Genomic DNA, 26,743 nt, shown 5'->3' with positions numbered 1-26,743 from the left:
GTTGGAGTCTCACTGCTACTCGGGATAGATCTGAGTGGACTGCCAATGATCCAGGGGACTGCCATGGATAGAACCACTCTGAGACTATTGCACCGTCTTTGAACTGCCATTGCATCGGTCAGCTTTCTGCAGGAAGTGTTTTCTTAATTAGTGTTAAGTCTTTAATGAACTCAAAAATTATGCTGACCTATTGGTTCTTCAGGAGCTCTTGGTTGCATAATTCCATGTGACTATAAACTTTTGAAAAAAGGAAATTATTTACATTTACATTTCTTCCTCATATCATCCCAGGGAGTTTTTCCTTGCCACTGTTGCCTCAGGCTTGCTCATTATTAGCTCATAAATGTTAGAGATAAATAGTAACTTAATTTTAAACTTTATTCTATGTTTCTTTAATTTTGTAAAGCTGCTTTAAGACAATGCCCATTGTTAAAGGTGCTAAACAAATAAAAGTAATTAAATTGAATTAAAGTTTTTTATTTATAAAAGCTAGTTAGTGAATTGGTCTGAAGCAGTAAATTATACTACATCGCTTATTTATTACAGGAAATGTGAAAATTTTATTTCCCCATTGGAATTCTTACCGCTAGATTTATGTAGAATTTCTATATACCCATAAATTCAAGCAGAAATATACAGTGCATTAATAAAAAATTCTTATATATTGTAGCTGTGGATGTATCTATTAAAGATATGATAATGTAGGGGATATGGTTGTGTTTCTATTAGAAATGCAATGTAAATACCAATAATATAGATGTTTAACTGTAAAATATAATTATCAGTAATGATCTTCCTATCCTTATTAAAAAATACTCATACTCAAATATTATATTCAAAACGTTATATTATATAGAAAAATATATATATTCTTTGGATAAGAGAGGTATTACTAGGGCGCTAGCTGAAACCAGTCAACATTTTTCTGTTTACATAGGTAGAGTCGATCAATAATGCCAGAAAATTGACTTAGCTTTCAAGCGCTTATTTCAAACGAACAAGTCTGTGTTCACATTTTAATTACGGTTATAGCAAATCAAAAGGGAAAAAAATACAAGAGAAAGAAATATATTTTATGCACCTACTACCTGCCATATATTTATATTTACCATATATTTACATATTTATCTGCACTTGTTTATTTGCACAATTTCTACTATGTGCACTTCTGATGCTAAACAACATTTTGTTGCTACGTACCTGGACTTTGCAATGACAATAAAGTTCTATCTATCTATCTATCTATCTATCTATCTATCTATCTATCTATCTATCTATCTATCTATCTATCTATCTATCTAATATAAACAGAACCGTTAAATCATAGACAGTAATCAACAGATTTATTTATTTATTTATTTATTTATTTTGCTGTTAAACACAATGAACGTATTTGATACATGGTTCAAATTACTGTATACCAGTAATCCTTATGTCATTATCTGTACATCCCTTTGTAATTCAGTTCATTAAACAATAAATGCACTTACATTTTGCCAATAAAAATAGAATTATTCAAGTACAACAGAGGAATACCAGAGCTATACCAGAAATTGAAATCTTATAAGCCTGTATGCATATAATAGCAAAAAGACTGTAATTAATCAAACAAAAAAAAAAAAAAACTAGCAAAAGAAGGATGTGAATAACAATACCCAGTACTTTAATTTTAATCTTGTATTTAAAAATGAAAATGAAAACTGATGCTAAAGATCAATGTCATAGATTTCAGATTGCTGGCAAAAATTGTTTCTTTAATATGATTAGCACATATGGTTTATGCACTGATATTTGATAATGATAATAGACCCTCAAATCAAAGAGTAATACATTCAGTATTTAAACTGGGTTTAGACTTAAATTAAGTTTAAATACATTACATATTTTTTTACTCTCTGTATTCTTAGAACTGCATTAATTGGTAAAATGATACTCCGACATTGAGCCAAATGAAGACTGGCAAACACAAACAACATTCAGCACTATTAGTGCTGGTTTGGTTGGTGGGATGGGATGTTGTTGTTGTAGCTGTATTTGTGGTGGTGTTGGTGATAGTGATAGTGGTAGTGTTGGTGTTGGAGGTGCTATTGGTTGTGTTTGTGATAGTGCTGTTGTTAGTGTTGATTGTGTTGGTGGTGGTGTTGGTGATAGTGGTGATGTTGTTGGTGCTGTTGGTGATAGTGGTGGTATTGGTGATAGTGGTGCTATTGGTGTTGATGGTGTTGGTGTTGGTGATAGTGGTGGTGTTGGTGATTGGGGTGGTGTTGGTGGTATTGTTGGTGGTGGTGTTGGTGATAGTGGTGGTGTTGGTGATTGGGGTGGTGTTGGTGGTATTGTTGGTGGTGGTGTTGGTGATTGTGGTGGTGGTGTTGTTGGTGGTGTTGGTGATAGTGGTGGTGTTAGTGTTGATTGTGTTGGTGGTGGTGGTGGTGTTGGTGATAGTGGTGGTGTTGGTGATTGGGGTGGTGTTGTTGGTATTGTTGGTGGTGGTGGTGTTGGTGATTGGGGTGGTGTTGTTGGTATTGGTGGTGGTGGTGTTGGTGATAGTGGTGGTGTTGGTGGTATTGTTGTTGGTGGTGTTGGTGATTGTGGTGGTGTTGGTGTTATTGGTGTTGGTGATAGTGGTGGTGTTGTTGTTGGTGCTGTTGGTGATAGTGGTGGTATTGGTGATAGTGGTGCTGTTGGGGTTGGTGATAGTGGTAGTGTTGGTAGTGTTGTTATTGTTGGTGTTGGTGATAGTGGTGGTGTTGGTGATTGGGGTGGTGTTGGTAGTGTTGTTGTTGTTGGTGATAGTGGTGGTGTTGGTGGTGGTGTTGGTGATAGTGGTGGTGTTGGTGATTGGGGTGGTGTTGGTGTTGATTGTGTTGGTAGTGGTGTTGGTGTTGGTGATAGTGGTGGTGTTTGTGGTGTTGTTGGTGATTGTGGTGGTGTTGGTGTTATTGGTGTTGGTGATAGTGGTGGTGTTGGTGTTGATTGTGTTGGTGTTGTTGGTGATGGTGGTGTTGTTGACAGTGGAAGTATTGGTGGTGTTGTTGGTGGTGGTGTTGGTGTTGGTGATAGTGGTGGAGTTGGTAGTGTTGATGTTGTTGTTTATGTTGGTGGTGGTGTTGGTGTTGGAGGTGCTATTGGTTGTGTTTGTGATAGTGCTGTTGTTGGTGTTGATTGTGTTGGTGTTGGTGATAGTGGTGGTGTTGTTGGTGCTGTTGGTGATAGTGGTTGTGTTAGTGATAGTGGCAGTGTTGGTGTTGTTGGTGGTATTGGTGATAGTGGTACTGTTGGTGTTGATGGTGTTGGTGTTGGTAGTGTTGTTGTTGTTGGTGATGGTGGTGTTGGTGATAGGGGTGGTGTTGATAGTGTTGTTGGTACTGTTGTTGTTGTTGGTGATAGTGGTGGTGTTGGTGATAGGGGTGGTGTTGATAGTGTTGTTGGTGATAGTGGTGGTGTTGGTGATAGGGGTGGTGTTGATAGTGTTGTTGGTGATAGTGGTGGTGTTGGTGTTGATTGTGTTGGTGGTGGTGTTGGTGATAGTGGTGGTGTTGGTGATTGGGGTGGTGTTGGTGGTATTGTTGTTGGTTGTGTTGGTGATTGTGGTGGTGTTGGTGTTATTGGTGTTGGTGATAGTGGTGGTGTTGTTGTTGGTGGTGTTGGTGATAGTGGTGGTGTTAGTGTTGATTGTGTTGTTGTTGGTGTTGGTGATAGTGGTGTTGTTGTTGTTGGTGCTGTTGGTGATAGTGGTGGTGTTGGTGATAGTGGTGGAGTTGGTAGTGTTGATGTTGTTTATGTTGGTGGTGGTGTTGGTATTGGAGGTGCTATTGGTTGTGTTTGTGATAGTGCTGTTGTTGGTGTTGATTGTGTTGGTGATAGTGGTGGTGTAGTTGGTGCTGTTGGTGATAGTGGTGGTGTTAGTGGTAGTGGCAGTGTTGGTGTTGTTGTTGGTGGTATTGGTGATAGTGGTACTGTTGGTGTTGATGGTGTTGGTGGTGGTGTTGGTGATTGGGGTGGTGTTGGTGGTATTGTTGTTGGTGGTGGTGTTGGTGATAGTGGTGGTGTTGGTGATTGGGGTGGTGTTGGTGGTATTGTTGTTGGTGGTGTTGGTGATTGTGGTGGTGTTGGTGTTATTGGTGTTGGTGATAGTGGTGGTGTTGGTGATAGTGGTGGTGTTAGTGTTGATTGTGTTGTTGGTGGTGTTGGTGATAGTGGTGGTGTTGGTGATTGGGGTGGTGTTGGTGGTGTTGTTGTTGGTGATAGTGGTGGTGTTGGTGGTGGTGTTGGTGATAGTGGTGGTGTTGGTGATTGGGGTGGTGTTGGTGTTGATTGTGTTGGTAGTGGTGTTGGTGATAGTGGTGGTGTTTGTGGTGTTGTTGGTGATAGTGGTGGAGTTGGTAGTGTTGATGTTGTTTATGTTGGTGGTGGTGTTGGTGATTGTGTTGTTGTTGGTGGTGTTGGTGATAGTGGTGGAGTTAGTAGTGTTGATGTTGTTTATGTTGGTGGTGGTGTTGGTGATTGTGTTGTTGTTGGTGGTGTTGGTGATAGTGGTGGCGTTGGTAGTGTTGATGTTGTTTATGTTGGTGGTGGTGTTGGTGATAGTGGTGGCGTTGGTAGTGTTGATGTTGTTTATGTTGGTGGTGGTGTTGGTGATTGTGTTGTTGTTGGTGGTGTTGGTGATAGTGGTGGAGTTGGTAGTGTTGATGTTGTTTATGTTGGTGGTGGTGTTGGTGATAGTGTTGTTGTTGGTGGTGTTGGTGATAGTGGTGGAGTTGGTAGTGTTGATGTTGTTTATGTTGGTGGTGGTGTTGGTGATTGTGTTGTTGTTGGTGGTGTTGGTGATAGTGGTGGAGTTAGTAGTGTTGATGTTGTTGTTTATGTTGGTGGTGGTGTTGGTGATTGTGTTGTTGTTGGTGGTGTTGGTGATAGTGGTGGAGTTGGTAGTGTTGATGTTGTTTATGTTGGTGGTGGTGTTGGTGATTGTGTTGTTGTTGGTGGTGTTGGTGATAGTGGTGGAGTTGGTAGTGTTGATGTTGTTTATGTTGGTGGTGGTGTTGGTGATTGTGTTGTTGTTGGTGGTGTTGGTGATAGTGGTGGAGTTGGTAGTGTTGATGTTGTTTATGTTGGTGGTGGTGTTGGTGATTGTGTTGTTGTTGGTGGTGTTGGTGATAGTGGTGGAGTTAGTAGTGTTGATGTTGTTTATGTTGGTTGTGGTGTTGGTGATTGTGTTGTTGTTGGTGGTGTTGGTGATAGTGGTGGAGTTAGTAGTGTTGATGTTGTTGTTTATGTTGGTGGTGGTGTTGGTGATAGTGGTGGAGTTGGTAGTGTTGATGTTGTTTATGTTGGTGGTAGTGTTGGTGATTGTGTTGTTGTTGGTGGTGTTGGTGATAGTGGTGGAGTTGGTAGTGTTGATGTTGTTTATGTTGGTGGTGGTGTTGGTGATTGTGTTGTTGTTGGTGGTGTTGGTGATAGTGGTGGAGTTGGTAGTGTTGATGTTGTTTATGTTGGTGGTGGTGTTGGTGATTGTGTTGTTGTTGGTGGTGTTGGTGATAGTGGTGGAGTTGGTAGTGTTGATGTTGTTTATGTTGGTGGTGGTGTTGGTGATTGTGTTGTTGTTGGTGGTGTTGGTGATAGTGGTGGAGTTAGTAGTGTTGATGTTATTTATGTTGGTGGTGGTGTTGGTGATTGTGTTGTTGTTGGTGGTGTTGGTGATAGTGGTGGAGTTGGTAGTGTTGATGTTGTTTATGTTGGTGGTGGTGTTGGTGATTGTGTTGTTGTTGGTGGTGTTGGTGATAGTGGTGGAGTTAGTAGTGTTGATGTTATTTATGTTGGTGGTGGTGTTGGTGATTGTGTTGTTGTTGGTGGTGTTGGTGATAGTGGTGGAGTTAGTAGTGTTGATGTTGTTGTTTATGTTGGTGGTGGTGTTGGTGATTGTGTTGTTGTTGGTGGTGTTGGTGATAGTGGTGGAGTTAGTAGTGTTGATGTTGTTTATGTTGGTGGTGGTGTTGGTGATTGTGTTGTTGTTGGTGGTGTTGGTGATAGTGGTGGAGTTGGTAGTGTTGATGTTGTTTATGTTGGTGGTGGTGTTGGTGATTGTGTTGTTGTTGGTGGTGTTGGTGATAGTGGTGGAGTTAGTAGTGTTGATGTTGTTGTTTATGTTGGTGGTGGTGTTGGTGATTGTGTTGTTGTTGGTGGTGTTGGTGATAGTGGTGGAGTTAGTAGTGTTGATGTTGTTTATGTTGGTGGTGGTGTTGGTGATTGTGTTGTTGTTGGTGGTGTTGGTGATAGTGGTGGAGTTGGTAGTGTTGATGTTTATGTTGGTGGTGGTGTTGGTGATTGTGTTGTTGTTGGTGGTGTTGGTGATAGTGGTGGAGTTAGTAGTGTTGATGTTGTTTATGTTGGTGGTGGTGTTGGTGATTGTGTTGTTGTTGGTGGTGTTGGTGATAGTGGTGGAGTTGGTAGTGTTGATGTTGTTTATGTTGGTGGTGGTGTTGGTGATTGTGTTGTTGTTGGTGGTGTTGGTGATAGTGGTGGAGTTAGTAGTGTTGATGTTGTTGTTTATGTTGGTGGTGGTGTTGGTGATTGTGTTGTTGTTGGTGGTGTTGGTGATAGTGGTGGAGTTAGTAGTGTTGATGTTGTTGTTTATGTTGGTGGTGGTGTTGGTGATTGTGTTGTTGGTGGTGGTGTTGGTGATAGTGGTGTTGGTTGCTGTTACAATGGATGCAGTGCTGGTGCTTGTTTCTGTAGCCTTTACAATATTAAAACAGGTAGCAACATTTCCTGCTTTATCCACAGCAACCAGTTCCAGGTTCTGGGAACAGCAAGAGGCATTGTAGATGACCATAGTGACATTCACACCTGTGTCTCTGAGCACAGTGGTGGTGGTGAGGTTCCCGTTTCCCTGGAGGGTTCTCACACTCTGAATTCCTGACCCATTTCCATCAGTCACGTTGGCAGTGAGATACCATGAGGAAAGGCTGCAGTTGCCTGAACAGTTAGCCTTTACACTAACTGCCTCACACAAGGGAGGAGTAAAATCTTTTACCTTAAAGGAGGAGAAAACAGTGAAGTATTAGTTTCAGTTCAGATATTTTGAGATTTTTTTATTATTTATGCTTAATTATTACCTTTATTATTATACTTAATTACAATATTTAATTCAAATAAAATATATTTCTCTATATATCCAAACCACAAAATCAGGTGAAACAAGGTTTCAGGTGTCTGCATACCTGTTTACTAAATTTCCATATTGATTTGGTGAAATCTATGTATAGTCTCTTAAATAAGAAGTGGCAAGGTACTGTATAGACAGAAAAACCCAATTTCCCCAAATTGTCTTTTTGGGTATTTAGCAGGTTTTTATTTTTTAGATGACCACAGAAACCTGAAATGAGTATCATAGTAGTTTGTATTGAGGTATAATGGAAAGGCCTGTCTACTTTAAAACTTAAATGCCCTTCTCTTCAACAACAGAATTTAGGCACTGGTAATTCTTTTGACAGCAAATTCCTTGATTATTTCAAGTAATATTAGTAATTACCGGAGCAATAACAGCAATGCGCAGCACAGCATAGTTGGAGTCAGTTCCATTAGCTGCTTTAGCTTCAATTGTCACAGTGACATCAGTTCCAGAGGTAATATTTTCAGGAACAGTGAGAGTTACTGTATCATTCACACTGACCCCACTAACGAGAGTTACAGATGTGTTAAAGCGAGTATTAAAATTGCGATCATTGTTGGCACTTATGTTAAAGATTCCTCCAGTGCCATTGGTTGCAATTGTGAATGGGAGAGTGAATTGTTTTCCTGGTTCCATTGTTCCAACTGGTTGAGTCTGAGGGTAAGAATAAAAGAAAGTAAACTGTTACCCCAAAAAGCATATTTCAATGGCATTAAAATTAGCTTTTGCAAACTATGCACTTGAACACTTATCTCTCAAAAATAAATATTAAATATTAGTATATTTATAAGGTTTTTTTCACCTAGAGTGTAATTTTTGATAATTTCTCATATTTTGTATTCAGACTTACAGTAATGATCACAGTTGATGTTTGGAATTGAGTTGGTGATTGTCTCTGAAAGGTGTTATTTGAAGATCTTGAGGAACTGATCTGTCCAACCACACGAACTGTAAACTCTCCTGCTGGGACTCTGTTGAAGGTCACAAAGTACTGCCCACTAGTTACCTCTTCTAGTGACCCATTAAAAGAGATGAAACTTGAGGCTTCAACCAGAGATACCTCTGTAAGTTTCACACTGTCTCCACCGACCAAGGTCACCAACAGGGTGACATTATTGTCTAAAATGAAGTATAAAAATAGAGTAGAAATATAAGAAAAAAAAACAGTTAACTGATTATTTGTTATGCAGAGTTGTTGACTTACTTGCTGTAGGCCGGCTGTTTAATACAGCATAGCTTGGATGAAGCCCTTCGGAAAGTTCTACAAAGTAGAACATGAAGTCGACAACACTTTGACCTGAATATTAAAAACAAACAAACAAACAAACAAACAAACACACAAACAATCAGAGAGACAGACAGACATACCCAGTTACTAATTGAATATCTTTCATTGCTGTCATTTATTTATTGACAGATAATCAGGAGAGATTAGACAACTGATTTTACCAATAACTTTGATGCTGTAGGGCTGTGTGGAATTAATACTGAAGAGCCACAGTCCAACCTGCTCTGCAATATTTGGTTGCACTATGTGGAAGTTACCAACCTTCTGAATAAGCCCCAAAGTCCCATTCAGTTTAGTGCTGTTCTGTGAGACTCCTGGGTTAGATAATTGGATCATTGTGAATATTTAGCCTAGCATTACATAAAGTTGATGTTATGTTGCCATTTTTCAGAATAAGGGTTATTGGATATTTTTTACAATCTACACACCTGAGGGACTAGTGATGGTGTAAACTGGAGAGTTGCCTGTGATGTAAATTGTCAGATTTTGCAAAGAAGAATCCACAAAGACTGAGAAGATTTCAGCATCTCCTGGGTTTCTTACAGCCTGAAAGAGAGTTACCTGAAGAAACAGAATAATAATATGAACAAGTTTCTAAAAAGATTTAAAAAAAAATATATCATTTTAACTTCAGCACTGTAGAAGTTTTAGCAAATATTGATGAACTAAGTAAGCAGTGCAGAAGCGCATAAACCAATTATAGGCTATGCACTCATATTATTTCAAGAATTTATTTACAGTAGTTCAGTCATATGTAATTTTATCAAGTGTTACACTCAGATTCTTTTCAGGAGGACTAGATCCAACCCAGACATTATAACGTTCCAGATCACCCACCTGGAAGAACTGTAAATCCAAGCCAAATTCACAATCACACTGCAAAGTTTTACAATGTTCTCTACTGTGTACATTTCTTAGTCTTTCTACTTTTTTCCATTTTTGACTATAACCACATATGCCATATATGCCATATGTCAAATGCCTAGCCTGTGTATATCTGTTAGTTTTTGTTCCGAGCTCTGCCTGTTTGTACCATTGACCACTGATAAATTTTGTGATTATTAAATGTAATGTCTCCAAACATTCACTCCAGCCTCACATCCAAAATAGATTATAGTCTATAATATTTTTTCTACCTATTTACTCAGTTGGCCTCAATCTTGGGTTCAGATTCATTATGTGCCACCCCTGACTGAGGTAAGTTCTTTATCCTTTTACAGTTCATATCAATCTGGAGCTCTCAGAAGCACTGAATGTAAGGCAGGACCACAGCTTAAATGTGATGCTAGTCCAAATGATGGGTACACTGCAAGTAAACTAAGAGTTATCTTTATGCTACTATCTTTTTTTGTTTAAAGTATTTCTATAATCACCAGTGTAGGGCTGGAGATAATTGCAATAATGCCAGTGACTTGGCCCAATGTTGCTTTGGTGACCTCAATAGCCTGACCCCCAGAGGCCTGAGCCAGCTCATGGTAGACCTGGTTCAACTGAGTGGATAGCCCAGTGGATGCTCGCTGTTGGCGATGGACAGATCTGCGACGCCGAAGACTAAAGCCATTAGTTAACATAAAGTTCACCTTCAGATTGGGAAAGAAAGAAAATGTAATTTTTAAGTGGTTTCACAAGATGAACTCATCTTTAATTACAACTAAGGTATAAATGATCAGTATAATTTACAAACTTTGAAAAGTTCTAATTAACACTATTAGTAATTGTCCTGTGTGTGTATATTTTTGTTAGTTATTTTGGTACAATCATCAAATGATAATAGTAATAGTCTCAAAACACCATGAAGTACCGCAAAACATTAGTCATTTCATCAAAAAATTATAACCATTTTTCATTGCTTTAACACAGAATTTAAATGTATGCATACAAATAAAAAATGTCTTTCCTTAATCATAATATACATTGAATTAATCTTACTGATCTAAATTGAGTACTGCTTCAATCCCAGTCCCAGGCCCTGCACCAATCCCAGTCCCATGCTCTGCTCCAGTCCCAGGTATAAAGCAGTTTGGGAGTATCACTTTTCTCACTTATTCTTATGTTCTGTTACTGTTCCACTTTGTTCCTTGTTTGTTTACTTTGCCATGTGCTTTTTATTCACATTCACCCCTGTCTTGTCATTTGCTCTTTCCTTTTCTATCCTGCTGATTATGTTCATCTGTTTTCAGTTTCATTCTTGATTCATGGTCTCATTTAAACCCATGCTTTTTTTGTTTTGGTTGCAAAATATATGCTTCCATGTTTTTGCGTTTGCAAGATTACTGAGCCTTTGTTCAGCATTTTCATTTATCCAGTTTCCTGACTATAGCCTGTTCTCTTCCTGCCTGTCTTTGTTTTGTTTTGAGTTTTGTTATTAGCCTAGCCAGTAATCCTGTTCTTGCCTGTCTTTGGAACTATAATAAAGAGCCCACCTGCACCTGTGTCCTCATGGCCTGTCTCTGTCCATGAGCCCCATGTGACATTAAGCTTTTTGCCATCTTGGGAAAGATACCATTTTTATATTTTTCTGTAAATATTATGAATATACTTTGTTCAGAATAAATGAGTTAATGGTTTCAAGTGAGTTTCTACCTTCTGTAGGTAAGACAGAGATTTCATAAGACAGAGAAATGCCTGTAGTACTTGCATTAAGTGTTTTGAGAACTTTAAGTCTATTTTTGGAAATGGGCCAAAGCATGATAAGATTTGCATGTACTCACAACAGACTTTGTTTTCTCAATCAGTACTCGCACAGTGCTTGTCAACCATTTATCTTTTGCATCAGCATCAGTGAAAACAAAAATCTCAGACTGTGGAAGAGATCCAGTGAGGGCAAGCTAGAACGGAAAGGATACAATGATAGAAAAATATAAAAAATAATTTCATAAACAAATACATTTAATGCGGCACGTCATCGCATGTAGCCCTATTGACATCTTTTTAAATATATAAGTTTGGAAATAGAAATATATTTTTATTCCCCCAAATAGATAACATTTACACAAATCATGGAAGCATGAATAATATTAATAAGCTGGTTTATATTTCAGGACATTCAAAGAGCAACAAGTTAGAAAATTACCTGGAGACCTGAAAGACACATTTCAGGGGCATCTCCTCCATCGTGAGGTCTAAGTGCATTAATTTGCACTTTAAACTGATTCAGATCAGTTGTTCTTGTTAGTGGGCCATAATCTGAAAGAATGGGCAATAATTTGTTTGTTTGTTTAATCAATCCATTGTATTATGTTATGCTTAACAATTTTGGTCCTGCTTAGATAAAATGCAGTATCTATAATTTGTCCATACACTGTACCATAAGCACAGAAAATACTAATTTATATTTTCTAGTAAAAAATAGAAATTAAATTAAAGAAATTAGAATAAAAAAATTTAACCCAATATATAATTTTAAAATTATTTTTCCATTTTTATTTTACTTTTTTATCAGTAAGCAACATGACATGAAAATGTCACTTTTTGCTTTTTCTTTTCATTTCTGATATAGGAAACCCTACTACATTGGTTATTATCTTATATCATGTACCTCATCAAGTCTCATGGACCTCGAATTCTCAAATTAACTATAACTGCTGTTCTGACAGTAGGTCACAGTTCACTTTATTTAATAATTGTTTCTATACTAGCAAATCACATGGGGATCTTTAATGGCAGAAACTCCACCTAACAAGGATATGCACTTTATATTTACAGTGTTTGTTTATGGCTGCTATAACATAAGTGACAACTGAAATTAATTTGTGTTTGTTCAAGAACTGTATGAATGAATAAATGTATAATAAGTATTAGTATAAGTATTGTATAAATGAATGTGTCCTTGTTTATTTAACTGACATTGTAATCACTGGCAACTAGCTGTGGAATAATATGCAATAAACTGGACTGGCAGTTATCAAACCCTTGATCATGCATTCATTCAGGTTGGTTGATCTTGGAATGACTGGCTCCTCTATATCACATGATACCTTGATGCCTGTTTTACTTTCTGGATCTCCTATTTATTTAAGCTGCCATAGCTAGTCTTTACAGAATGCCTGCTTGCACTCTGCACATAATGTACTCCCTCTTAAACCTCTAATTTTTAACAACATACCTAATAATCTGTGTTCTCTCAGCCTTGTGAGTTAGTACCATACAGATTCTCAGATTCACAGATTTCCTGTTTTCCTTGCCACCATGATCTCTGGCTTGCTTATTAGATATAAATCTAAATCCATATCCAGAGCTGGAAAAGCTGCTTTGAACCCATTGTCTATTGTTAAAAGCACTTTATAAATATAATTGAATTGAATAGTTTGATCATATAACCCCAACTGTGTCATCCCCACACTGGATACCTGTTAAGTTTTGAATAAATTAGAAACTATTGCTACTTACTTACCAAGCTCTAAATTGCTTAGCTGGTTTTAAACCAGTGTTCTCGCTACAATCCTTCATGCTCTTTGTAATCGCAAAACTCTGGATTCTGGTAGTTCCCATAATAGCAAAGTCCACTATAGGCATTAGACATTTTTCACATTTAGCTCCTAAACTTTGGAATAGCCTTCCTGACAATGTTCAGGGGTTAAGACACACTTTCCCAGTTAAAATGTAGATTAAAGACATATCTCTTTAGCCAGGCATACACATAATACATCTCATAACCTTGTGCTCCAGTACATCTTATGAACAGCAGCTATGCTAATTCCTCTTACTTCCTTCTACTTTTCTACCCATTCCAAGGCATCTAGAAATTGTGCCAGCTCCAGTTGTGTTCTGCTTCATGAAGATTTTGGACCTTCAAAGAGAAGCTGTCAACCCCATGAGGATCCAGAGGCATCTAGAGATGTACTAGCTCCAGTTAGATTCCGCTTTATGAAGGTTTTGGAGAGAAGATTTCTTGAATAGGAGATGCCAACCCTATGTGGACTTTGAGTATAACAACCTCCTAATCAATACACAAAATAACATCTACATATGCTGTATCTCCATCATTGAGCATTTGAAGGCTCTGGCATGGAGGAGTCGGTGTTAAATCTACAATGAAGTCAGATATTGAGCTAATTTCTGTGTTGCTTGTGTGCCTGGTTACACAAATTTAAATGACTGTATACAACTGTAGAAAGGACATTATTATTTATAATCACACTCTCTGGTGTCACCCAAATGAGGATGGGTTCCCTTTTGAATCTGGTTCCTCTTAAGTTTTCTTCCTCATATTATCTAAGGGAGCTTTTCCTTGTTGCCTTAGGCTTGCTCATTAGGGATAAATACAAATAAATTGAAATATAAGTCCAATATTAAATCTTGAACTTTTTGTTCTATATTTTTTATATTCTGTAAAGCTGCTTTGAGACAATATCCATTGTTAAAAGCGCTATACAACTAAAATGAATTAAATTAAATAGTTTCCATATTACACACATATATATTTATTATGCATATAATCACATACAGCATATAGTATGCTTTTAAAATTCGTATTTTAAAAACAATCAAGGAATCAGACTTACCAGGGTCATTAAATGGCACGAGGATGTATTCTGAGGGTGGAGCTGCTGTGCCTATTCTACTGTCAATGATAGAAAAAGCTTTTCTTCTGACCTCATCAATGTCATCACCCATGCTGCCAGTGGTGTCAATAACAAAACACAATGTCGGGCTGAATCCCATCAGTCTGAGGGGTGACAATTAAGAGCAGTGTCACACACAGCTGTACTACTGAGCAGATAAGCCTACATAGTAACATATATTTGTCTGTGCTTTTTTAAATATTATTACTCAGTATATTTATACAGTTATAGACTTGTTCAAGTACCTAAGAAATTCAGAATCTCCAATCGCTGCTCTGATATCTTCCAGTAGTTCTCTGGTAGCAGCAGTAGCTACCGATGCCGCCTCATAATGCAGATAACCATGGTGGGAGCTGTCTGTATCCTTATTTATGCCACCTTCAAACCAACTTGATATATCAAGTAATCCTCCATGACTGCACTTTCCTTAAGATAAAATAGAAATTTGAAGACACAAAATATTTAATTTGTATGACAGAGTGAACAAAATGTAAAATACTGTATCAACATTGCAGGTGAAAATTAAACAGATTTATACGGTGTCTGAGAAGTGCAAAACACAATAACCAATCAGAAAACAAAATAACAAATCCAACAACAGAAAGACAATTTAGACAAAATGGAAAAGGTAGGTATAGTTTGCGAATGGAATTCTTAACGCAGATTGGACGAGACATCTGTCACTCAGAATACACGGAAGTACAACTTGCTGTGGCTGTAAAAAGTTGCTTTGTGTGTATATGAACACAGCACTGCTCTTATAGCACTCTGTACATCTTTTAATCTGGAATAGTTTGGTATTTAGGTGTGTTAGGTGTGTTTTTAGAAATTGCAAACTAATGTTTATGCCATGATACTCTATCAGTATATCCAAAATCACACCATATAAACGTCCTTCCTAAAGAATCTAAAAAATGGTTAAAAGTGAAGGCAGAACTCCACACATGTACAAGAAATAAAGTTAGATACACAATATTCTACTTCTTGTATATCTTGAGTGACAGATGTCTCGTCCAATCAACGTTAAGAATTCCATTTGCAAACTACCTTTTCTGTTTTGTCTAAATTGTCGTTGTGTTTTTGAATTTGTTAATTTGTTTACTGATTTGTTATTTTGTTTTCGGATTTGTTTTATTGTTTTGCACTTCTCGGTCACCGTAGATTTAAATAAACAGGTAAAACTGGAATATTTTCATCCGACAATTTTCTAGATGTTGATTTCATACTAAATATCTCTGACTTTATTTTTTTGCTTAAACTCTTTGAGACATTACCTTTTGGTTTGGACAAGCCATAGTATCCTGATGTTAGTTTCTGCTTTTCAATGACCTCTTCCAGGATGTTTCCTGTACAGGTGTCACCAGTACATTTTCTGCATGTTTCTGAATCTGGCAAAACAGATAAGAAACTTAGAAACTTATGTTGTATGACATCAAATTAATCTGTTTCATTTCCTTTAAAACATGGGCTGCTGCGGATTCTTTTTTTGTAATTGCATTGTCCTTGGTGTACAATTTATTTCCACATCAGGCATCAGTATACAAGATACAAGTTTTCAATAAATACAGTACTTTGCAAAAGTTTTACTATGCTTTCAAAAATATGTGTTAATAGAGTTTTGAACAGAAAAGAAATCCAAATCAAGTCAATATTTGGTGTGAATGTCTTGAAATATTTGGATCACCCTTTGCCTGCAGAACAGCATCAATTCCTCTAGGTACACTTGTACACAGCACCAGGAATTCGGCAGGTAGGTTGTTCCAAACATCTTAGAAAATGAACCACAGTCATCAGTCTAGAGCACCTGCTACCATTTTCTGAACCCAAGTTCAGATGTTTTTGTGCATAGTTAAGTCTCTTAGCCTTGTTTCCATGTTGGATGTATGGCTTTTGGCCATAATTCTTCCATGAAGACAGCAGATGGGCATACCTGGTTCCCACTTTTTTCCACCAGTTCTTTGCTGATGGTACTGCTGGACATCTTCTGATGTTGAGGTCAATTAAGCATGATGTATCTTTCATCTGCAGTATTTAGCTTCCATGGTTGACCTCTGTGTTTATGGTCTTCAACATTGCCTGTTTCTTTGGCTTGTTCAATATAGCGTGAACAGCATATCTCAAAACCCCAGTCTATCTATCTATCTATCTATCTATCTATCTATCTATCTATCTATCTATCTATCTATCTATCTATCTATCTATCTATCTATCTATCTATCTATCTATCTATCTATCTATCTATCCAAGCAAATCTTCCACAGAGGCTATTTATCTTTAACACAAAAAGTACTTTAAATCCTTTTCAAATGTATAATCACAATTGTTCACATATACTAAAACTCTAAGTACACTTATATTTACGGGAACAGGAAATACAGGTAAACACAGTTTACCACAAACACCCATATACCTACACTGTGTTTATTTACCTGCTATGTTGCTGATCGGGGTGTCTGGTTTAATCAGGGTGGAATACGGTTCTCGCTTTCCCAGCTCAATCCAGTTACTATGACTGTAAAAATCCTTAGGGAAAGACATGAAGCAGGGTCTGGATTACAACACAATCACTGCAAAATCAATGTAGCTGTTGCTTCTTTATTCAAGAAGTAAACAATAACCCACACATTCTGTTAATGCTGAACAAGTAATGTCTCAATAAAGCATGACACTTTGTTAGATATTAAAGCAATGTTGATCAATGTCTAATTTGTTTTAAATTTCTCAATATATTTTCAGCTCAATTTTTAGCAATTCTGATTTTCTTCAATAACATGGTGCCATACCTGCAAAGTGTGTAGGATTTTACCAAGCGCCTCTCTAGCAGCTTGATAGCTCTGTTGCCTGACACTGTATTTGACAGCAGAAACTCCTTTAGTAATAAGATCCCGTCCAGATAAAAACTCCTCGCTGTTAAAATGGTAACTTGGGATAAACATTTTCGAAAAGTCAACCCAGGCATTGTGATGATTTATCTCGTTGATGCTCCTGTGAAAGTGTTTGGCAAAATGAGATGAGAAACAAGCTTCTGCCACTGAGTCTACTGTCAGTGGGAATTTCTGGGTTAAGAAAGATAAAAAAAAATGTCATTAAATTGTCATTCAAAAAAAATCAATGAAACATACAGTATATATAAAATGTTTTATTTACCAGAAGAAAATCTCGTCCCTGATTGAGTGCTCGCAGTTTGCAGACATCAGCTGTTGTCTGTAGAATTGCATCACGAGTTATGTCCTGATGCTTTTTAGATTTTGTCCAAAGAGTCATAAAGGCCGTTGTCTGACTTGTTATGAGGATCATCATGAGATACAGACGGAACAGTGTTTGAAACTGTACTGTGGTGGTTATCATCTTCAAGACTGTGAAGAGAAAAATAATATAAACAATCTGCCTTCTAATATTTTTGTCAATAATTATTCAATACATAAATAGAACATTGTAGTGTAAATCATACCTTAAAGCTTTAACCTTCAGGTGTCTTCAGTGGATCTACACTCTCTAGTAATGAACAAACTTTTGTGTCTGTACTCGTCATTAAGAGTGTCACAAAAAAAAAAAAAACAGGTATGGAAGACACTCCCATAGTAAACTGTTTCCCTTTTTATGTAACTCATCAGGAAGTGCAAAAGTAATAGTTCTATTATTTAAAATTTCCCTCAAAGAGTAGCTTCTGAAGGCTTACTACTATTTATTAATGAAATTACTCATGATGAATTATTGCTACTCTTAGAATTTTAGGAATGTCAAGTGACCAGTCAGCATAGTCAAAGTTCTCTAGCGTATGCTCATGTAGGCTGTACAAGCCTGACACCCAGCTTTAGGAACAAGGTTTTTTGACAGAGGATATTCTTAGAGAATTGCTTTGCAGTATAGCATTCAGCTTAGTGGAAGCATCTGTGCCAAGCACTATCTTAACAACAAGAAGAAGGTTTCATATCAAATATATACTATACACACTACCCACTCATTCAGCAGCCCATTCAGCAGATAGTCTATATTTAATAGCAATATAAATTATTTTATATAAAGAGTACAAAGAACATTTATATATCATCAGAACATCTAGACCTAGACTAGACCTGTTTGATCTAGTTTTTGAGTAGTTCTGTATACTTGTAGTTGTTTTTTGTTTTTCTTTGACCACAGTTTCTGTTTCTAGTTTGTTCAGCATTGAAAATAAGGAGAAATTCTGCACTTGCTTCCACCCTGAAAAGAGACATCCACATACTCAGACTTCCCTCCTCCAGTAGGCTTCCTGGAACCAGAGGGGTTAGGCTTACTCATTAGAGATAAATATTAATTTCATTTTAAACTTTGTAATTTTTATTTTTATATTTCTGCTTTGAGACAATGTCCATTATTAAAAGTGCTATACAAATTAAAATGGAATAGAATAGAATAGAATAGAATAGAATAGAATAGAATAGAATAGAATAGAATGAGTTCCTTTAGACATGCTTACCTCTCTTTGGGAATCTCTGACTGTTCTGAAAGCTTCCAGGGAACAAAATCTTTATTGGTATATTTCTGTATTAATGTCTTACTTTCTGAGAATATGAGACGTATCTTTATTATAATCAAGAAAGTAGTCATCAATGTCTATATGTACATATACCCCTCAGGATTTACTTTCAATAACTGACCTTTTTCGATGTCCACTTGATCGGGAGTGGGAGTAGTACAAACTTTCACCTCCATCCTGAACCCTCTAAGCTCCCCAGGCATCCATTTGCATGTTTGCTAAGCACAAACTGATCAGATCAATTAAAAAATGTAAATAAGGAAGTTTAATAAGTTTATACAGGCTGTTTAGGCTATGCAATTTAATCTAATTTTATGACTATTTACCTGCCTAATGTTTTGTCATCACTGTTACAGACACAAGTTTTACTATACACTATAGTTTTAATTAGGACAGTGTAAGAGTTTTAACATGTACAAGCAGTATTTTAGTCCCACATCTTACATGTGTCATTCAGATGACCATTAACATCCTAATTTTGAGGGTAATCACGTCAATTAGGAAAAATTTATAAACAATATATTTTTACAGGAGAGATATTAGAAGAAGGGCTTTGTCCAAAATATGATATAGTTGAAGTTACAATGGAAAAAAACTGGATGCCAATTCCAGTTTGCACTTACATGGATGCATTATTGACGATGAGTTAGACAATGATTTTTTAATCTCTGTGCTCTCTCGCTGCACTCTTGAATGCCCCCCACCCACCCCCCGCTCTCTGTCTTTCCTCCATTTCTGCTTCTTTGAAGATCTGCATCTTGGTGAGCATCCTTCTTTTTCTGCTGCACTCAATCATCTATAAAAGTGTATTACTGTGCAAATAAAATAAATATTAATTAAATAAATATTTAAATAGTTACTACTTTAATTACCAGATGCATATACCTGGTAACAATACGATTACTAACAATACTAACTAAAAATATAACTGATGCTCATTTGATGAAAATACTGTACAAAACTTGAGACTTTGCTTAGGACAATATGCAAATGTGATTTTTCATTTTGCCTTCCATTTGGAATGTCCTGCTGAAAAAGAACAATAATGGTGAAGGACAGGCCAAAAACCTTACCTTTATCAGCATAAAACAATTTTAATTATTGGAAACTATATTCACTGACTATAATGTGATGTAATATTGATGAAAGAATACATAATATTGTTGTTTTTAAATCACAAATTTATTTGTTGTTATAATAATTCTATGTTTTATTATTTTTTAGGGATCCCACCATTCTACTTTATCTCCCTTCCTCATCCTGCCCTTGTCCTGGAACTGTTCTTTGTGCTCCTCTGCCCTCTATTGGCTGATTCCACCGCTGCTGCAATGTATGCAGTCAAACTGTAGGAAACACAGGCTTGCCAAACGAAAACTCATTCATTATGCCAATAACTAAAGGTGCAAATTAAATAACAAAATAAACATATTAGTTTACTAAATGAGTAAACCTAAATATAAAACAAAAGATTTACAATATACATCAAATATACAATATACAAATCAAAAAACTATATAAAATAAAGTAACCAAATAAATTGTATGTTGAATATGTTGTTTTATGGGTTTGGATTTTGGGGAGGAATAGACAGAAGTTGAATTCATTGTCTGGTTTACACAATGTCTTGGACTGGACTGCTCCATCCTATAAATAACCTGAGTGAGGAAATCTCATTATTTTATCCTTATTTACCAACCAACAAGGTGTTATAATTGTTATGAACCTTAACATCACTGCTATGTTACTTTGAATCTTTGTCTTTGATAAAACTCAAAAATTCACATTAATACAACATACATTCTTGTCTTTATGTCTCAAATACAAAAGAGGAAGTAAACTAATAAAATATAAATTTTTTATTTTTTATGTTTATATTTATATATTTTTAAATATAATAAAATAAAGATTCTGGCTTTTTACTCACAGTTCCTAACTCTCTGCTAATTCCTAGCTCTCTCTAGATCTGCTTTTTTAGCGGGAATTCCCTAATAATAATAATAATAATAATAATAATAATAATAATAATAATAATAATAATAATAAAATTCTTTCCATTAAATTACCATTTTAACATATTCTTAATTACAATACATAGTTCTTAATTTATGTCTTGAGCATTTGTAAGGAATAAATGCTCATTTGTGTCTTTATTTATTTATTTGTTTGTTTTGTTTGTTTGCTTGTTTGTTTATAGTTGGTTCCAGCGGAATTTTGTTTGCTGACGATGCAGCAGGTTTCAGCTTTTTGGATTCGTATGACCACAAACCGTCCGATTGTGGTGAAGAATTACTAGTACCCCAGACTGCATGAAAGAGACTTATCTTCTCTTTTAGAATTGATCAGCAGGACAGTGTAAGATTAGCTGGTGTGGTTGTCTGACTAGACAGAAACTGGAATCAAAAGGTGAGACCTGAATACACCCTAAATGGGATGCCAGTCTGATTAAATTATGTTTGTTTATATTATTTCTCTAGTTACCAGTGTAGATCTGGAGGAAACTGCAATAATGTAACTAGCCTGGGGCAGATTTCTTTTGGTGGTTTCTTTTGAATAGCCTAGCCCCCAGAGGCCTGAGCCAAGTCCTGGTAGACCTGATTAAGTGAATTTAAAACCCGAGTGGAGACTTGCTGTTGGCCGTCTCTGGACACCGCACTCCTTATGCAATGAGAAATAATGGCATTAGTTAGCGTGAAGGTTACCTTCAAATTGGGAAAGGAAGAAGATTTTATTAGTGTTAAGATCACATTATCTAGTCTTTGATAAATCTAAATAACAGTATAAGTAATTGGCTTGTGTGTATATGAACATTTGCATGCACTCACTTTAGACTTTATCTTAATCAGTGCTTGCACAGTTCTTTTCATATATTAATTTTTTGCATCAGCATTGGTGAAAACTAAAATCTCAGTCCGCAGCAGAGATCCAGCAAAGGCAAGCTGGAACAAAAAAGTTGCTGGTTCTTAATTAAGAGTGAAATAAAACAGGTATTATACAGGGGGCAACTTAGAACAGATTAGATAGATTGACTGACTGTCTGACTGTCTGTCTGACAGTAAGATTGAGCTGCAGGATCCATGTGTGGAGTAAAACAGTTCACTGAAAACCAAGGCAGAATAATCCAAGATCTTCAGGCATAGATAGGATCCATAAAACAGGCAAAGATAATCAGAAACAAGGATAGACAGTCTAGACTGACAAAAACTGTAAACATAAAGTAACAGGCAAAGGTAATACACAAATCAAACAATAGAGAATAACAAGGCTTGGTAACACAGAAAGTCCAAAGATACTTGAGGAAGATGTGCGTTTAGTTGTGGTATTTAAATCTGCTAATCGGGAAATAAAAAAAAACTGAAGCGTACTGTCACAACCCAGAAGTGTCAAAATTCGAGTGAAGGCTCCCTCTGGCGAGTAGTAGGGGGATTAGCAGACATGGTTGTAACAGAATCTCCCCCTAAGAACACCTCTAAGTGTTCTTTTTGTACACCCCCGGAGTCTGGGGCCTGGTCGATTGGGGTGTGTGTGCTTGAACACAAACTGAGCAGGAGTTAACGTAACATAACTTAGCTCTCAAATCTGTTAAGTTAAATAGTCCTTTTTCTGGAGCTGGGTGATGTGTGCTGGGTGATGTGTGCACCCATTCAATTGTTTATTGGTGGAGGGTGATGAGGACACATTGGAATGACAGAGGGCACTCAGGAGGTGGTTCTTCAACCTGCTGAGCCTGGAGAATTTCTTCCATGGTGTCCCACCTAATGGGGGCGATGATTACTGGGGTTCAGGTTTGTATTCCCCAGGGTCATGGCAGCGTGACAGTGCATCGACTTTGCTGTTTTTGGAGCCTGGTCGATAAATGACTGAAAACTGAAATTTAAAGAACAGAGGGTACAGAACAGAGCTCATCTGTCTTTTTGCCCGTTTTATGTACTCCAGGTTCTTGTGGTTGGTTAAGACCTGAAATGGCCAAAGAGCTCCCTCTAGCCAATGTCTCCACTCCTTCAGTGCCTCCATTGTAGATAGCAGCTCCCTCTTTCTGATGTCATAGTTGGCCTCTGCTGGGGTAGGTTTTCGTGAAAAGAAGGCACAGGGGTGGAGTCTCCCTGGGTTCCTGTGAAGTTGCTGATTGTGAAAACATGATTGTGTGTCTGTGAAACTTGCACTGCCCCTTCCTTGACAAACATGTTGTGTTGCAGTAACCATTAAAACTTGGCATTTCTGAGATACGTGGGTTTCCATGTTCTTTTAAGCAGATCTGTATATCATCTATGTAGACTATAACACATTGATTAAGAATGTCTCTGAAAATTTCATTTACAAACGCCTGGAAAACTGCTTCCACATTGGTTAGTACATATTGCATTAGCAGGTATTGTAGTTCCCATGTGGTGTTAGAAATGCTGTCTTGCACTCATCTCCCTCTCATATATGAATAAGGACATATGCACTACTAAGGTCCTGTTTTGTAAATATCTGTGCTACCCGGATCTGTTCTAGGGCTGGTGGTACTAATGGTAATGGGTAGGGATGTTTAATCCTGATAGCATTGAGGCCCCAATAGTCTATACATGGTTGCAGGCCCCTGTCCTTTTTTCCCACAAAAAGGAATCCTGATGGTGCTGGTGATGTGGAGGGTCGGATGGAGTCAGCTGACAAGGCCTCCTCAATATATTCCTCCATAGCCTGTGTTTTGGGGTAGGACAGTGGATAGATACGGCTCATTGGTGGGGTGATGCTGGGTAGTAGATCAATACAGCAGTCCCAGGGACAGTGTGTGTGGGGGGGTAACTTGGTAGCTTGGGGTAACTTGGAAAACCTCCTTCAGATCCTGGTATTCCTTGGGTTGGTGTTTCCACTATAGTGGTGTGGGAGGGTAGGTGCAGGACACGCTTGAGTCAATGGAGTTTGCAGTGAGGGGACCAGTTTTTGGTCCAGGATATCTGCAGGTTAAGATCTTGTAGGCAGGGAAAGCCTAGTATGATAGGGTTGGCAGTGGAGGAGGTAATGAACAGGGAAATCTTCTCAACATGAAACAGTCCACTATGCATGGTGAGTAGATGAGGGCATTCCCAAGAGGTTGGTTATCCACCTCCATGATTTTCAGGGAGACGGTGCATAGAGTGACCGGAAACTGGAGTTCTTGGACTAGGCAGTGGTGGATGATGTTAACAGCTGAGCCTGAGTCCACTAAGGCTGAAACCACATGAGAATAATCACGAACATGCAGTATTGCTGGTATCAATAGAATAAGTGGGCAAGGGCTCAGGCTCACCTAAGCTGGTTGAGAAGGGGGTTTGTCTGGGCAGCTGGAACTTTGATGACCCACCTGACTGCAGCAAAAATAAAGGTGCCATTCATGCTCCAAGGAGGTCCAGGTGGGGCCAATCTGCAGGGGTTCCGATGGCTCCCCTTATGGTGGGATAAATCAAGTGTGAGGCTGGGGAGCTTGATTTTGGAGAAGATTGTGGTAATGTACTGAGCCAGGGTTAGGTTCTCATATCAGCAGTCAATCTCTGTTTAGAGAGAAGGTGTTAGTCCATCTTGAAAAACCGCCTTCAGGGCAGCGGCGTTCCAGCCACTCTGGGCAACCAAGATTCAGAAATTCACAGCATACTTAGTTGCAGTCATGGAACCTTGGCGGAGTGGGAGTAGCTGATCAGAAACATTATGGCCTCCCACTGGATATTCAAAAATTTCTCATAGCAACTGTGTGAAATGAGTGTAAGATTCTTTCACCTGGGTGTCACTGTCCCAGATGGCCGTCGCCCAGTCCAAAGCCTTTCCTTGAGTTAAATCACATTTGTTGGAGTCTAGGTGGAAGGTGTCAGGCTGGTGTTGGAAAAACACAACACATTGTCGAATAAAGCCTTTGCATGTTTTTGTGGTGGCATCAATATTTTCTGGTAGAGCTATGTATGCCTACCGAATCTCTTCAGGGCGTGGTGGGAGCAGTGAGGGCCTGTAGCAAATGCGTGTTGGTGTTTTGCAGGTTGGCAAGTTGCTCTTGGTAGGCCAAGATAGCCTGGCCCTGTTGAGTGACTATAGTCTGTAGCTGTTGCACATCTGCTGGATCCAATGGTGGCAAAGTATCCTGTAAGTATTGAGCTGCAGGATCCATGTACAGAGTAAAACAGTTTAACAAAAACCAAGGCAGAATAATCCCAAATTGTCAGGCAGAGACAGTCTGTAAAACAGGCAAAGATTGTCAGAAACCAATATTGACAGTCACAGAGCAAACAAATTCAAAGGGCAAGGCTAAAACCCTAAACCAAAAGACAGAAAACTCGGGATCCACCTAAACACAGAAAGTCCAGTGATACTTCACAAAGATGTGCACGTTTAGTCACGGTATTTAAATAAAGATAAAGATAAAAATAAAGAGTCTTTATTGTCATTGTAGTGATACAACAAAATTTGGTAAATCTGCTAATCTGGAAGTAAAAACCTTTGCAACCGGGAAGTTTTTAAAAAACAGGGGACGGCTCCCTCCGGCGAGTAGTAGGGTGATTATCAGATAACACCGGTTAGTGGTTGTAACAACTACTAACTCAGCAATTGAGCGAGTGCGACTCACTGTGTGCATATGCACTTCAGTATTTCTAAAATAAAACAGCTGAAAAATGAAAGTATAAGATAAAGAATAAAATGCATGGTTGAGTGCCCAGTTTGTGAAAGGAGGGCAGCTAGGATAAGCCACTTGTTGATGTAATTTGGTACGCAGATGCCCTGGAGTCACAGAGCAGCCTAAGCTTGATGCCTAGTAATAAGGACCAAAAGGAAGAACTCAATATTGGTTCTGTAACCTGCCACAGGCACAGATGACAGTTCTACTCAGCTGTCATTGAGTCAGTTTTGTGCTCTTCTATAACTGACTGGTTTGGGTCAGCCAGCAAATCAGATGTAAGAATACTGCAACAGACTGTTAGGACAGCAGAATGGATCATTGGTGTCCACCTGCCCAACCTTCAGGACTTGTACAACTCTAGAGTGAAGAAACGGGCAGGTAACATCATCACAGACCCCTTTCACCCCGGCCACAACCTGTTTGCACTTCTCCCTTCAGGAAGATGCTACAGATCTCTGTGCACTAGAATATCTAGGCACAAAAACAGTTTATCCCCCATGCCGTCTCCAGCTTGAAAAGCTAACACAGGAATTATTACCTGTGTTCTGTAATTCATTTCTGTAATTCATTCTCCATCTCTAATTACTGCCTCTTTCTCAAGCATATATCTTTGTTTATACAGCTGTATATAGAGTATATAATGTACAAATCTGCACATAAATCCTCTGTTCCGGATTCATACACATATTATTATTTATTGATAAGTCTAACTATTTTAATGTTTACTCCATGTGCATTCCAGATATGTATATATGTTTGTATCAAGAGCATCTTAAAAACCACAACAAATTCCTTGTGTGCCTGTGCACACTTGGCGAATAATGCTGATTCTGATTCTGAAAATGCATAAAACACCTTTAAACTGAGGAGAAGAGAGGCAAACTGAATTCTGTAACCATTCTGTATGATATTCAGAATACTGTGATACCTTTGGCAGTAGCTGTCATGCTGCTAAATGTTCTGAAAGAGGTATCATTTTTTAATAGAATTGGAGAGAGATTGCTGAAGTGATGGAGCAGATAACCTGTGAGGACATCAAGGGAAATTGCATTCACAATGTATTGGTGTACTTAGGCCCACCCCAATTGGGCCTGCCATCAGGAACCTGTGCTCACAAGTGTCAGGTGTTCTTTGTTGCCACCCTTGCGAAGATCACAGTCCTCAGATCAAACCTCACATTAGGTGGGTTAGTTTGTGTGTCCTGCCTGCCCTCCCTTTCATTCAGAGAAGCAGTATGACCAGCCACACTGCCCTTCTACTCCTCCCTGTGAGAGCTGGCTGGTAGAAGCCACCAGCTCCCAGATATGGCAAGAGAATAGCTCTTTGAACATCGCTGACTGCCACTTAGCCTCCCCATACTTGTTGATGATGGTGGTATCAGCATTGTGCTCATTGTTCTCAACAGGAGGTGAGAAAGAAGTCATCTAACTTAGAATGGATGACCACTTCCTGCTAGTTTGGCCAATGTAAATTAAGCTTGGCCACAGCACAAGTCACAATGTCAAGCAGCTTCTCAGATGCAACAGACTGATGGAGCTGCTCTATTGATGAACCCACACACATGCCCACATCTAACTCATCA

General features: G+C 38.1%; 1 protein-coding gene across 1 annotated transcript; it reads right to left on the bottom strand.

Annotated features, from left to right (window-relative positions):
* Positions 1 to 1,740: 1,740 nt before the first annotated feature.
* On the bottom strand, positions 1,741 to 17,542 carry LOC131346977 (von Willebrand factor A domain-containing protein 7-like). Its single transcript, XM_058380794.1, has 17 exons — positions 17,472 to 17,542; positions 17,168 to 17,376; positions 16,804 to 17,076; positions 16,450 to 16,543; positions 15,295 to 15,408; positions 14,266 to 14,446; positions 13,961 to 14,124; positions 11,530 to 11,642; positions 11,168 to 11,284; positions 9,830 to 10,036; positions 8,885 to 9,017; positions 8,618 to 8,770; positions 8,373 to 8,465; positions 8,019 to 8,287; positions 7,529 to 7,822; positions 6,725 to 7,030; positions 1,741 to 2,008 (listed from the first exon to the last, which is right to left on the bottom strand). The coding sequence occupies exons 2-17, from the start codon at positions 17,366 to 17,368 to the stop codon at positions 1,904 to 1,906; spliced, it is 2,817 nt and encodes a 938-aa protein (XP_058236777.1). The 5' UTR covers positions 17,369 to 17,376; positions 17,472 to 17,542; the 3' UTR covers positions 1,741 to 1,903.
* Between the last annotated feature and the right edge of the window lie 9,201 nt (positions 17,543 to 26,743).

Source organism: Hemibagrus wyckioides, linkage group LG03 (genome assembly GCF_019097595.1).
Source record: "Hemibagrus wyckioides isolate EC202008001 linkage group LG03, SWU_Hwy_1.0, whole genome shotgun sequence".
Taxonomy (NCBI): Eukaryota; Metazoa; Chordata; class Actinopteri; order Siluriformes; family Bagridae; genus Hemibagrus; species Hemibagrus wyckioides.
This window is presented reverse-complemented; position numbering and strand designations above follow the sequence as displayed.